This window comes from Macaca nemestrina, chromosome 7 (genome assembly GCF_043159975.1).
Source record: "Macaca nemestrina isolate mMacNem1 chromosome 7, mMacNem.hap1, whole genome shotgun sequence".
Taxonomy (NCBI): domain Eukaryota; kingdom Metazoa; phylum Chordata; class Mammalia; order Primates; family Cercopithecidae; genus Macaca; species Macaca nemestrina.
In genome coordinates this window covers 119,988,111-120,001,263 of record NC_092131.1, presented here as the reverse complement: position 1 = coordinate 120,001,263, position 13,153 = coordinate 119,988,111, and the positions used below count along the sequence as shown (strand labels likewise).

The 13,153-nt window shown below is 44.8% G+C and overlaps 1 protein-coding gene across 6 annotated transcripts in view; it reads left to right on the top strand.

Annotated features, from left to right (window-relative positions):
• The window catches only part of CEMI (cell migration inducing hyaluronidase 1), a 172,477-nt gene that overhangs the window by 101,356 nt on the left and 57,968 nt on the right, over positions 1-13,153 (top strand). For all 6 annotated transcript variants that reach the window (XM_011760534.3, XM_071100813.1, XM_071100812.1 and 3 more), the window contains 4 exons: positions 2,563-2,742; positions 6,092-6,162; positions 7,118-7,213; positions 7,891-8,012. In XM_011760534.3, coding sequence (XP_011758836.2) covers positions 2,563-2,742; positions 6,092-6,162; positions 7,118-7,213; positions 7,891-8,012 — 469 coding nt within the window. The remainder of the gene's footprint in view (positions 1-2,562; positions 2,743-6,091; positions 6,163-7,117; positions 7,214-7,890; positions 8,013-13,153) is intronic.

The window sequence follows — 13,153 nt, the reverse complement described above, 5'->3', positions numbered from 1 at the left end:
AGTCACTGAAAGGCATTAAGAAGAGCGTGAGCTGATTTAAAAGAACTTTCTGGCTGCTATGTAGAGAATGGTTTTAATTGTGGAGGCAAAAGCAAAGACGGTGCAGGGGGTTAGGAAGCTTCTGCTGTGGTCTAGGCAAGACATGGCAGTGGTGAGACCCAAAAGGAATGACGGTTAGTGGATGTACCTGTGAGATGTTTGGAAGGCAGCATGGGCAGGTGTAAGCTGGCAGATTCTGCCAAGGCTGGACCTTCCCTGCAATCCCAGGGGCTCTCATCCTGGCCCTTCAGAGGGAAGGACAGAGGTGTGGTAGACAAGCAGAGACAGAGCAATCCTGGGGCTGCTGGGGGAGGGAGACAGGCATTCCTCAAGAACAGGGCCCAAGCTGTGGGTGTCACCATGAAGGCAGCAGGAGCCAGCTGTGGTCAGGGACAGGGTGGGCAGGAGCTGAAGTGCCTGCTGGTGCTCACAGACACCCAACATTGCTGGTAAACATTAGTACCTTTAATAGTCACTGGACTTTCTCCCCGCAAAACACTGTTCATCACTTTACCTGTCAAATATATTCAATCTTCATCAAAATTCTGTGAGGCAGGTTCTGTTATTATCCACCTTATACAGATGAAAGCACTGAGGCTCACAGGGCTAAATTTACTCAGTCACAAGGTTGGAACGTGTTGGAAATGGGATTCAAACCCAGGTGTGCCTGTATTGCCTCCATGGGCTGCCTAGTGACAGCGATTTGCCTTGCCCTGAGACTGAGCAAGGTTGAGCCCACAGGAAACAGCTGATGCCTTGATTGACACAAAGTATGTCAGCGAGCCCCTGCCTTCATACTAGAGAGGATGGCCTCTTCAATTGTGTGCTGATCTTTCTGGTGCTGTTTCTTAAGTACAACACTGTTACTTGCAGAGATCTAACTTAAAGTTTATTTACTGACCTGTTAATGAGAAGTGATCTGGACAGATGCTGTGGAGATGGCAAGGACAGAATGTCTGTTTGTTCCGAATATCTTTTACCTAAAGTATGTGTTGGAGATCTCAATAATCTGATAGATGAATGTGTATGAGTAAAGATATTAATAAGCACACACGCACACGCACGCACACACACACACGTAAATGCAAGCAAAAGTCATCTGAGAAGGTCACTCAGAGAAGCAGGAACTTAGGTCAGCTCTTGAAAGGTAGTAGGTGTTTGATCAGGTAGAGAAAAGGTGGGAAGGAATGATGAAGACAGGAGTGGGTGGGTGAGGTGGTCACTGAGAAGCACTAGGCTTGTAGCAGGAGCTTCCTGGGGAAGGTCAGCGGAGGGTGCGAGCTTAGGTGGGACTGGACTAGATTGTGCCACAGTTAGAAACAAGTGTGAGGACCCAGGAGCAGCTATCCAGCTAACACTGGTACCAACATTGTTTTTCTTTTCCAAAAACTTCCTTAGATTACTTTTCCAGATTCATTTTAGAACTATTTTCCTTAAGTTCCAAGACATATTTTTTAGGAATTTCCACTGTAATTGCATAAAATCTTTATCCTTACATGGGGAAGAGTTTGAATCATTACAAAATTGTGTCTTTGCTTTGTAAATTATTCTCACCAGAAGTATAGATTTTTTGTGTGTGATTTGTATTTCATGGATATTTTATGTGCATGAGGGTAGGTTATCAGTCAATTTGGAGATTATTAGTTCTTGCTCTTATAAGAGATCTGCTGTCTAACATTGCACGATACTGTAGAGTACACTTAAAATTTTAAGAGGGTGGATCTCAACGTAAGTGTTCTTACCACAATAAAGTAAAATAATTTTTACTTTATTAAATTATTAAATTAATTAATTTACTTTATTAAAAATTTATTAAATTAATAAAGTAAAATAATTTTTAAAAAGTAAACAGGAGAAAATAGCAATGCAACAACATTTACAATACTCAAATGTTATATGACTGCTACTGTGTGAATCAAGATTACATTTTAATGATTCTAAGATGCATTATCATAAGAATCATTAACAGGTCAATAAATAAACTTTAAGTTGGATCTCTGCAAGTAACTCTCTGCAAGCTGCTCTAGGGGTGGGAGAAGGGATTTGGGATAGTCTCCATGTCATTTCCAAGAATTCTAGTACTGGTGTTTTAGTCTAGATCAGAGATATAAATTCCTAATGCCCTAGCTATCTGAACTATCTCCTAAAGTCAGGCTCTTGCAAGAGGCATGATCCTCTGCCTCCAGGATGAAAAGGGAACATCAAAAGGCCTAGACCTCAAGTATGTGACCCACTCAATGTCCTGGAGCTTGAAGTCTTCACTGCTGCAATCATTTCTTTGGCATTTTACTTAGCGAATGAACATTATGGTCAAGTCATAACCCTTCTTCTTGGCTATCCCTGTATGGTATGCAAAATAATGAAACATGCTTGCTCTTTAAAGAAAAGGCTTCCTTCTTTAAGAATTGTAGCCCTGGGATCATCGGATAGCATGTTAGTTGTTGCAGCACAGACATGTGCTTAGAGTTCTCTGTTTTGGCATCTGTCAAGACTATTCAGATCTCTTCTCTCTGCCCTTTTTAGGTTTGACACCTATAGATCCAAGAAAGAGAGTGAACGTCTGGTCCAGTATTTGAACGCAGTGCCCGATGGCAGGATCCTTTCTGTTGCAGTGAATGATGAAGGTTCTCGAAATCTGGATGACATGGCCAGGAAGGCAATGACCAAATTGGGAAGCAAACACTTCCTGCACCTTGGATTTAGGTACTGCCCCTCACTTCGGCTTCCACTGGGCTCTGGAACATTGAAGCCACCCTATCCCACTGAGAATTTACCTTTCCCATCTCCTCTCCCCGTAGCCGTACCATCCTAAATGACCTGGTGGATACAGGCATTTGCATTTGACATCTGCATTTGGCATATTTGGGGATTGTTCTTAAAGAAAGCTTGTTTTTTTCTTACAAGCATAGTTCACTCAAAAAACACAAAAGCTCTGTGTTTATATGAACTCATTCATTCAGCCAGCCACTTACAAAATATTAAGTGAGTATCCACTGTGTGTAAGAGCCATGCCTCCAATGCACAACTAATATTCATTTTCCCTTTCTTTGGCAAACGGATCATGTAATGGCTTGGGGATTGGCAGATAGTTTTTCAAAGATTATGTGAAATGTTTCCGCTGAGGCAAATGCCCAAGGAGAAGCAGCCCTTTGACATGTTCTAGTGTGTGTTTTGTTTGCCTTGGAGTGCAGCATCATGCCTGACATTGGCATGCACACACATTGGCACCAAGAGGACGCTGCTTGCCCCATAGTAAACACACCTTTAAAAAAAATTTCATTTAATTTAAAGTTCCGGGATGCATGTGCAGGATGTGCAGGTTTGTTACATAGGTAAACGTGTGCCGTGATGGTTTTCTGCATCTATCAACCCATCGCCGGGGTATTAAGCCCAGCATCCATTAGCTATTTGTCCTGATCCTCTCCCTCCCTCTGCCCCCGCCCCTGCCAGGCCCCAGTGTGTGTTGTTCCCCTCCATGTGTCCATGGTAAGCATGCCTTTTCATCATGTTGAATCAAATCTCAGCTCAGTGGAAAGTTGAGGTTATCTGTCCCACGGCTGTTTAGAGATTATGATGCTCCCCACTTCAGCTTCCCGCATCTGGGAGCAAGATCAGAGGGAAGCCAGAGACTTTTCTGGGCTTGGAGCAAAGCAATTTTGCTGGCTGGGCAGAAATTCCCTGGGCAAGGGAGGGGAGCTCCAGGTTCCAGAGTGCATTCTCCGACAGCCCAGAGACTACTTCTTCTGGATGGGAAACTCAAGCAGGAAACTTAAGCAGCCAAAGATGACAATGATACCTTGGCATTGCAAGTCTCCTTTGTTAGCAAACACTAAGTGCACTTCCATTCTGTTGTTTTATAAACCAAAAGGCCAGTTTATTAATTTACAGTGAGAGTTAGAAACACCAGGAAGCTGACTACTTAGGGCCTCAGCAGAAGAAGAAAGTGGCTAAGGGCCCAAGATCTGGCATCCGGTGGCCTGAGTTTGAGTCTGGGTTGTACCTCCTAGGAGGTGTGACTGCAGGCAAGTGACTCATTCTCTTTGCCTGGTCCTGAGTCTGTAAAATAGGATATACCAGCAGCTATCTCAAAGGACTATGGGACAATTAAATGTGATAATATGAGCAAAATATTTTTCATCATGTCTGGCACAGAATAAGCACTCCATAAATGTTAACAACTATTTTCTCCTTATAAACAAGAGCCACTGGAAAGATGGGCACTCACCATCTTTTGCTAGGGCGGTTCACATGGGCAAAGGAGATATGTAGGCAGGAATTACATGTCCACACCTCATTTGTATAGAGACATTCTTTGAGTGATAAACTTAAAGCATCGAAAATCAGTAGGAGAACTGAAACTTGGACCCTTCATTTGTTCACACATTCAGGAAATGATTATTGAACACATACTGGTGGGAGGTACTCGGTTAGACCAGGTGTCCTGAGCTCTCGGGGGAAGGCAGGTATGAATGGAAATTGGTGACGGGGCATGAGAGAGCAACAGAGCGGGCAAGTGGAATTTAGTGCAGATGAACACATGAGGATGAGACCAAGAAAGTTCCCATAGAGAGATCAGCAGCTTCGGAGGCCCAGGGGCAAAAGTATGCCTCTCCCAAAGAAGGTGGGGATGGTCAGGCAGTGGCAGTATATGAGAGAGGGCAAGGGATGAGAGGTGAGGCTGGAGGAGGGCGGGAGCAGAGGACCTTCGATTCTGTGCCAAGGAGCTTGGATTTTATCCAAAGGGCAATGGGGAACTACTGAAGGATTTAAGCAGGAAAGTGGACAGTCAAATCCCCAACCTCAGTTAAACACCGTTCAATAGTGACTCATTTTCCAAGACAAGAGATCAAAACAAGAATAATGAGAGCTATTCAGCACCAAAATCGATTGATGGCTTATAGTAAGAGAGGGCTACTGTAGGGGAGGAAAACCTGTTTCCTTCTACTCTTCTAAGTTCTTGGCTGGAGCACCTGCAACAAATCACTGATTAACAGGAGAAAAGCACACAAATGTAGTAAGTTTTACACAACACAGGAGCCTTCATAAGGAAACAAGGACCCAAAGAAACAGTTAAACCTGAGTATCTGTACACGAGGTTTGATGAAGTGGAGAGCTGTGGGAAAATGTGGTAGGACAAGGGGCTTGAGTTAAGCACAGTAAACAGGGGAAACTTAGCAAGGTCTCTGTTCCTTCAGTTTCCTCTTGGCTTCCTTCTGTGTTTGGGGATAAGGATGATCTTTTTCTCAGAATAAGGAAGGCTCTCTCACATAAAGGTCTTAGACCTGCTTCAGGGGAAAGTCAGAAACTCCTTCCTGCCATTTCACAAATTCCTTGAGCTTGAAATATTAAATATGCCAAGTTGCCATTTTGGGGGGTAGCATGTCCTGAACCCCATTACTGCATTAGGCATTATGCAAAATGCCTAAAACAAAATGGGGTAAGAAAACTTTCCTGCCCTAAAGCAGCATGTGCTTTCATGGAGGAAAGATGGATGTACAATTTTTGAAAACCTTAAACCGTTTTTTGCTTCCCTCCCCATTAAGAAGAAGAGAGATTTCTCTCCTTTCCACGGCCCAAGGCAGATGGCTAGGGTAGTCAGTCACGTTAGCCTCTGGTATTTTCCTCGAGCTCAACTCTAGGGGAGCTGAGCATGAGAGAAATAACCTTTCTCTCTTGGAACATGTTTTCCTGAAGGTATCCAAGCACTTGCTTCAGGACATAATTGAGCTTGGCGGGAGGTATGGTAGGTCTGTTGGCTTGTTTGTTTATTTGTGATTCATACTCCCATCTTCTGCCAGAATGGAGCTGAAGAGACTCACAGGGAGCAAACATCAGGCAGGCCAGCGAGCGAGGAAGCCCAGAGGAGTGCTTGCAAAGCAAGGTGCTTCTTCTGGAGAAGAGAAGCCCAGCAAGTGAACGAATTTCCCCCAAACAGCAGGGAGGGACCCTCTTCCACCTGATGCTGCTTCAACTCTGTTCCATCCCCCCACACCCTGTGCAGGTTCAGACTTATGCAGAACTTTACTTTTTGTTATTTGTTTCTTTATTTCAGACACCCTTGGAGTTTTCTAACTGTGAAAGGAAATCCATCTTCTTCAGTGGAAGACCATATTGAATATCATGGTAATACATAGCTGGCTGGAGGCCTGATTCCCTCCAGTGTCTCTCTGACCAAGAGGTGCAGGGCTTTTCTGAACAGCTCACTTTTCTCTGAGCATGATTGTCCAGCTCCCAATGCCTAGATGAGTGAGTAGCCGCTTAACTGGCCACCTTACATGGAAGTGGCAAAGGCCAATGCTGGCCAAAGACCCATCACTTGCGATAACATTTACCTTTTCATGGAAATCTTCACTGACTTAATCTAAAACCTAGAATTGGCATAGAAAAGATAAGAACGGAGATAGAGCCAGCAGGGTTGGTACTTTAAGAGCTAAAACGAGGCCAGGTGTGGTGGTTCACACTTGTAATCCCAGCATTTGGAAAGGCTGAGGCAGGTGGATCACTTGAGATCAGGAGTTCGAGACCACCCTAGCCAATATGGTAAAACCCTGTCTCTACTAAAAATACAAAAAAAAAAAAAAAAAAATTAGCCAGGCATGGTGGCGGGCGCCTGCAGTCCCAGCTACTTGGGAGGAGGTCGCACCACTGCACTCCAGCCTGGGTGACAGAGAGAGACCCCGTCTCAAAAAAATAAAAAATAAAAAATAAGAAGAGCTAAAACAACACTTTAGATGGGCTTTCAGGACACAGTGGTAGCCTCCTTTGCCCAGCAAAGGCTGTGGGAAGCGCTGCAGTTCTAATGCCAAGGAAGAATTCAGACCGTGAGACACGCTGGAGTTCTACAATCTGAATTCGTTGGGAGGCTGGAACTAAACTGTCAAAACTGAAGCAAAAGAATGGATGATAATCTGCTTCCCAAGTGAATGAATGTCCTGATTTTCTTTTATCTACTTAAAAAAATTTTTTTAAAGAACTGAGTCAATGTCCATGTGTGTAGGGGGATTTCCTTGCCTTGGAATCATAGCTTTTTGAATTTGGGGGTCTATCCAGCTCCTAAAGGGTCTGGTTTCTCTGACAGGACATCGAGGCTCTGCTGCTGCCCGGGTATTCAAATTGTTCCAGACCGAGCATGGAGAATATTTCAATGTTTCTTTGTCCAGCGAGTGGGTTCAAGGTGAGGAGTTTCAGACAATTTGGTGACCCCTAAGAGTGGGATAGAAGACCAGAAATCACTGTCTTTTGCAGAACTAGGATTTATCTCTTGCACCAGTAGGACCACTTAAATTTTTGCAGAATCAACTAAAAATGTGCAAACAAACGTTGTCTTTAATTAGTCAAGCCATTTTAGCCCATAGCCCAGAAGGATGTTGTCCTCTGGCTAAGATTTCAGTTTCACCTCAGTCAGGGTCTGTGGCATTCAGCTTAGTTCACAGAATATCTTTGATGTGGCAGGCAATGGCACTGAACAGGAAATGCAGATAGGAATAGAACCTGCCCTTCAAATAGCCCACACTCAAGGACTACAGAAAGCAGCAATCCTAGTTGCAGTCCTTGGATGATGGGTTTACAGATGGACTTTCTTTCTTTTCTCTTGGTTTATTTGCTTTTGCAATAACAAAGAATATAAATTGCTTTTATAAAAGTAAGAAACTCATTAAGAGAAACTCATTTTTTAATTAAAATGTGGGAGTGTAGGCAGATTGATTAGAACCATCCATGCCCCAGCCTGGTGCAACCACAGACAGATAATATTCAGTTCCCATGGTACTGAGGACGCTTGGAGACACACTGAGTGTGACTTGCCCTCACAGGCAACCTCCTGTCTGACTGTGCTGTTTGCTTTCTGCCTAGATGTGGAGTGGACGGAGTGGTTCGATCATGATAAAGCATCTCAGACTAAAGGTGGGGATAAAATTTCAGACCTCTGGAAAGCTCACCCAGGAAAAATCTGCAATCGTCCCATTGATATACAGGTACCAAACTCACAGCAAAAATAGAAAATAGAAACGTGTTGTTTTGAAGAGGACTCTATAGATCACAGACATTCTTGCCACTTGTGTGCTGTGATTCTCATGGCCCTCCTGTGAGGTAGGTCAGTCAAAGAGTACTGTTCCCACTTTAGAGACTGAAGCAGAGGCTTACTATCTGCCCAAAAACCAGGGCTCAGATTCTCTCCTGGGTCCAGCTTCCGAGTTCCTTCTCTTTAACTTGCTTCTTCAGCCATGGCTGAGTGTGCCCCCACCACAGGGATGGGTTTGGCCTCCCCAGCCTCACTTCCCAGTCAATTTCCTTAGGGACCTTGAGTGCACAGGATGCAGCTAGGATTTGGGGTGCAGGCCAGGCCAGCCCAGATGTAGAACACACGCACAGCCTTGTTCTCAACTGAACTAAATCAAAGCCAGCATTCATAGAATGGACAGTGTTTGCTCAAAATCTTCATTGGAGTTAATTCCATCTGAAGGGGACCTTGATGTTCTCAGTTGGCCCCATCCATCAAGAAAGTGTTGAGTAAATACACAGGCCTCACCATTCACCAGCTGAGCCAGTGGGATACTGGGCTTTGGGAACAACAGGAGAGACAGGAGAAATAGGCAAGGTAAGTGAGATTTATTTCCTTATGTCCAGTCTCATTCCAAGACAAGATTTGAGGCTGCTTAAATGCTTGATAGAGAATTAGAAGTCATTTGAGCTGGGCTCAGTGGATCATGCCTGTAATCCCAGCACTTTGGGAGGCTGTGGGGAGATCACTTGAGGTCAGGAGTTAGAGACCAGCCTGGTCAGTATGGTGAAACCCCTCTCGACTAAAAATATGAAAAAAAAAAAAAATTAGCTTGGTGTGGTGGCGGGTGCCTGTAGTCCCAGCTACTCAGGGGTCTGAGGCAGGAGAATTGCTTAAAGCTAGGAGGTGGAGGTTGCAGTGAGCTGAGATCACATCACTGCACTCCAGTCTGGGTGACAGAGCAAGACTCCGACTAAAAAAAAAAAAAAAAAAAAAGGCATTTGAGAAAGGCCATTTCCACCCGTTTTATCCTCCTTCAGCCAATAAAAAGAGCTACCACATTTGTACAACACTTTTTCCTAGAATATCAAAGCTCACATCCCAGGTCAGCTTGAGTCCCAGGCCATCTGTCTGTGCTTTCACCCCGCCACACCATCCTGATCAGAACTTCTGCCCTCTGTCTTGCATTGTAGGAAGGAGCCCTTATCCAAGGGAGGAGCCTCTGTACTGCACTTAGCAAAGGCTGAGGAAAACTTTCTCATTATTTGGCTAAGGCTCTTCCCTTCACATGGCTTCAATGTTATTGAGAAGGATTTACCCAGATTAAGTTTCAAGTTGCAGATTCTCCTTGGGTCCAACAGAATCAAAAGGCACTGATCCCCCACAGCACATTCTTTCCAGATTTAATTTTAATTTTCTCTCGTAACCTTGAATGTTCCAGCTTTAATTCTGAAATAGCCATAATCTTATCCCTCCAGTTCACTTGACCACAGGAAGTCTAGCTCTTTACCAACCTCCCCTCTCCAAATACTTCTGGAAATGCTCAAGGAATGCTTACGTGGTCTACAAATCTTTCCCGGTGTTTGCTCTGCCAGTTGTCTGGCTCCAGACATTGTTGATTGGAAGACCACCTCTCGGTGCCAGGAAAACAGCATTCCTTAGACATTCTCCACTCTTGCATTTACTTTGCTCCCAGCACAGACACAGGCCCTTCCTTGAATGTCCCAAAACACAATTAAACCCAGGCTGAGAGCTCCGAAAGCCAAGACCCTTCATAGGGACCCAACCCTACACTCTATAGCTATTAGTCTGTTGCCATATTTCAAGGCCTAGTTTTCTTCCAACAAAAAGAGTTCCCTTGACAATACATTCCCCATGTTCGAGTTCTCCATTATTTGAGGTTCAGAGAATAGAAGATCCAACAGCAGTGTGGTCCCCTTACTCAGAAGCTTAGGAAAGTCTTCCCACAATGAAAGCATTCAGAACTCCCAATTCCATAATAAGACCTTTGGCTTTTACTTGGCAAAACCAAGGTCTATTGAGATGGTCATCTAAGAGGTAAGAGTCATGTGCCTCCAAGGGTGAATTCAAACCTCCATCTCTACCGACGAGAAGATGTTGTCATGCTGGAAAGATCAGTCTTACTCCTAATTCTCGCCACCAATCTTTAATCAATGGTCATCCCCAGACTTAGCTAAAGCATCTCTTCATACTCATCAAAGGTAAAAATGGTGATACAGAATATGCTCCTGGATGTTTCCAAGGCCAGAAAAACAAAGCCAGTCTTGTTTATGGTCACAAGAGGTGAGAGAAGCAGGATCTCCTCCTTTTTAGCAGGTGACAAACGCATCAGCCAAAAGCTAAATGACCTAGTTAATTAACCCAGGGAGAGACTAAGATGAAACAGCACTTTCCACATGCTCATTTTTGCCACTATTGCAAAAATGCAGTTTTTCTCTGGTCACCTTGTGCCTCTCACCTCCCCAGGCCCTGAGCTCTTACGTGCTCCTCTTCCTGCTTGTGTCTGCCCCCAGTGCCCAACTCCGTGTCATACACAGTGGGTCCCAGGATACCTGCCATGCACTGACATAGCCAGATCCTCTGGGCCAGGGAGTGTCAAGGACATTTGCAACCTAGGCAAGATTGGAGGAGGCAGGTTGGGAAGAAAGGGGAAGCAGCAAGACTGCACAGTTGACTTTAAGAAAAGCTTTTCCAAGATCTGATATTTTGTGATTCTGAAAAAAATAATAGTAACAAAAACACACTGTTTCTATGTCTTGTCCTTCGTTCAGTTCTCCTTGGCTGAAAATTCTCTTGCCTCCCACCTTCTCTCTTAAAACCCAGCCACCCTTCGAGGCCAGTGGGATCTACTGGACTCAGATTTCCTTGGGGACATCAGGCAGTCTGTGTGTTCCCCACAGCAGCTGGTGCAGTGGCTAGAGGTCGGCCTGATGGTAATGAAAACATATTTTGAAGTCAGAGAGATCTAAGCCTGCCAGAGAGATCACAGCTCTACCACTTGTGAGGTTTGGCATATCAGCAAGTGAGGTGCCCACAGTGCAAAATTTAAGGCAGCCCGCTCCCTCCAGTGCCAACTCAATACTTGCATGACCCCAAGAGTGGGTGCTGCCTTAAATTTTGTGCCCTGGGTACCTCACTCACAGTCTTGTTACTTAGTGCCTCAGTTTCCTCACAGTAAAAATAGGGCTAATAATTGTTTCCTCATGGGCATGTTTTGTGGATTCAGTGCAGTGAAGTGTGCAAACCGAAAAGTGGCCCACACATTTTTTATTATTTAAAATTAATTTATCAGCCGGACACAGTGGCCCATGCCTGTAATCCAAGCACTTTGGGCGGCCAAGGTGGGTGGATCAATTGAGGTTAAGAGTTTGAGACCAGCCAGGCGCGGTGGCTCACGCCTGTAATCCCAGCACTTTGAGAGGCCGAGGTGGGCGGATCATGAGGTCAGGAGATCGAGACCATCCTGGCTAACACGGTGAAACCCCGTCTCTACTAAAAATACAAAAAATTAGCCGGGCGTGGTGGTGGGCGCCTGTAGTCCCAGCTACTCGGAGGCTGAGGCAGGAGAATGGTGTGAACCCAGGAGGCGGAGCTTGCAGTGAGCCGAGATGGTGCCACTGCACTCCAGCCTGGGCAACAAAGTGAGACACCGTCTCAAAAAAAAAAAAAAAAAAAAAAAAAGAGTTTGAGACCAGCCTGGCCAACCTGGTGAAACCCTATCTCTACTAAAAACACAAAAATTAGCTGGGTGTGGTGGCGGGTGCCTGTAATGCCAGCCACTCGGCAGGCTGAGGTGGGAGAATTGCTTGAACCTGAGAGGTGGAGGTTGCAGTGAGTTGAGATGGCGCCATTGTACTCCAGCCTGAGCAACAGAGTGAGGCTCCGTCTCAAAATAAATAAATAAATGAAATGAAATGAAATGAAATAAAATAAAATAAAATAAAATAAAACAAAATTATTAGTTATAATATTGATAATTATTTTGTTACTAATTATTATTACCAGGAATAATAATAAACTCAAGTCTACTTAAAGATCTGTTTCTCTGAATGACGATGGATTCCCTTTTACTCTTCTTATCCAAAACTGAGGTCATTCTTCAGGTTAGAAAAAGGAAAAAAAGAAAAAGCAGCAGAATTGAGTAAATGTTCTCCTGGAATTATTGTTGGATATTGCACCTGGAAAAAATCTCCAGCTCCCTTCGATGATGTTTCCATGCTCAGTTCTCAATCTTACGGGGTCTCCCATTGAAGAACATGCTAGCCTCAGGGGAAAATGTCAGGAGGCTGGAGGAGCTGGGCTTGCCTTAACTGACCTTGGGCTTACATCTGAACCCATCAGCGTTGACCTCCGTCTAAAAAGCAAGTTTGCAACCCCTGATTCTCTGGCTGCTGCGGAGACCACCTGAGATAGTGGGTGTGCGTGTGTTTTTGCAGGAAATGACTGAGTTTTAATTGTGGCTGAACTCACATCCACATGGCTCTTCTTCCAAGCCAAAGATAACGGATTTGCTGGGTTTAAAACAATGTTTCCTAAAAAGTCTCCTCTTTTTTTTTTTTTTTTTTTTTGATCGGCTATACTTTCCTTCCTTATTACCCCAGTCTGGTCCCTTTGGTCTCTATGCCAAAGATGACAGCAGCTACAGCCCTTGCTCTAAATTGCATGTCTCTGAATGATAGTCACGGTCAGGATGCAGACACACCCTGGCTCTGGGATGGGCCCCAGCTGGCAGGGATCGTGCCCTCCTGGGAGCCTGCTCCCTAAATTCTCCACCTGGCCTTGTGGCGGCTCACCAGCCAGCCCTCATCCACTGAGACCTCACTCTGTGCCAGGCCCTGGGCTGAATGCTGGGGACAAGGGGGCAGAAACCAGCTCCTTGCCCTCCCAGAGCCCACCATGTGGTGGGAGGAGGCAGACATTTGAACAAAAGACATTAGGTGGCTTCCACCTTAGGGCAAGAGTGGATGGGGCTTAGAAGTGTTGCGTTGTAGTTACATAAGTCTGGGTTCAAGTTTTAGCTCTGCCACCTACTGACTTTGTGATCCAGGGTAAGTGACTGAACCTCTCTTAGGATGAGTTTCCTTATCTATAAAA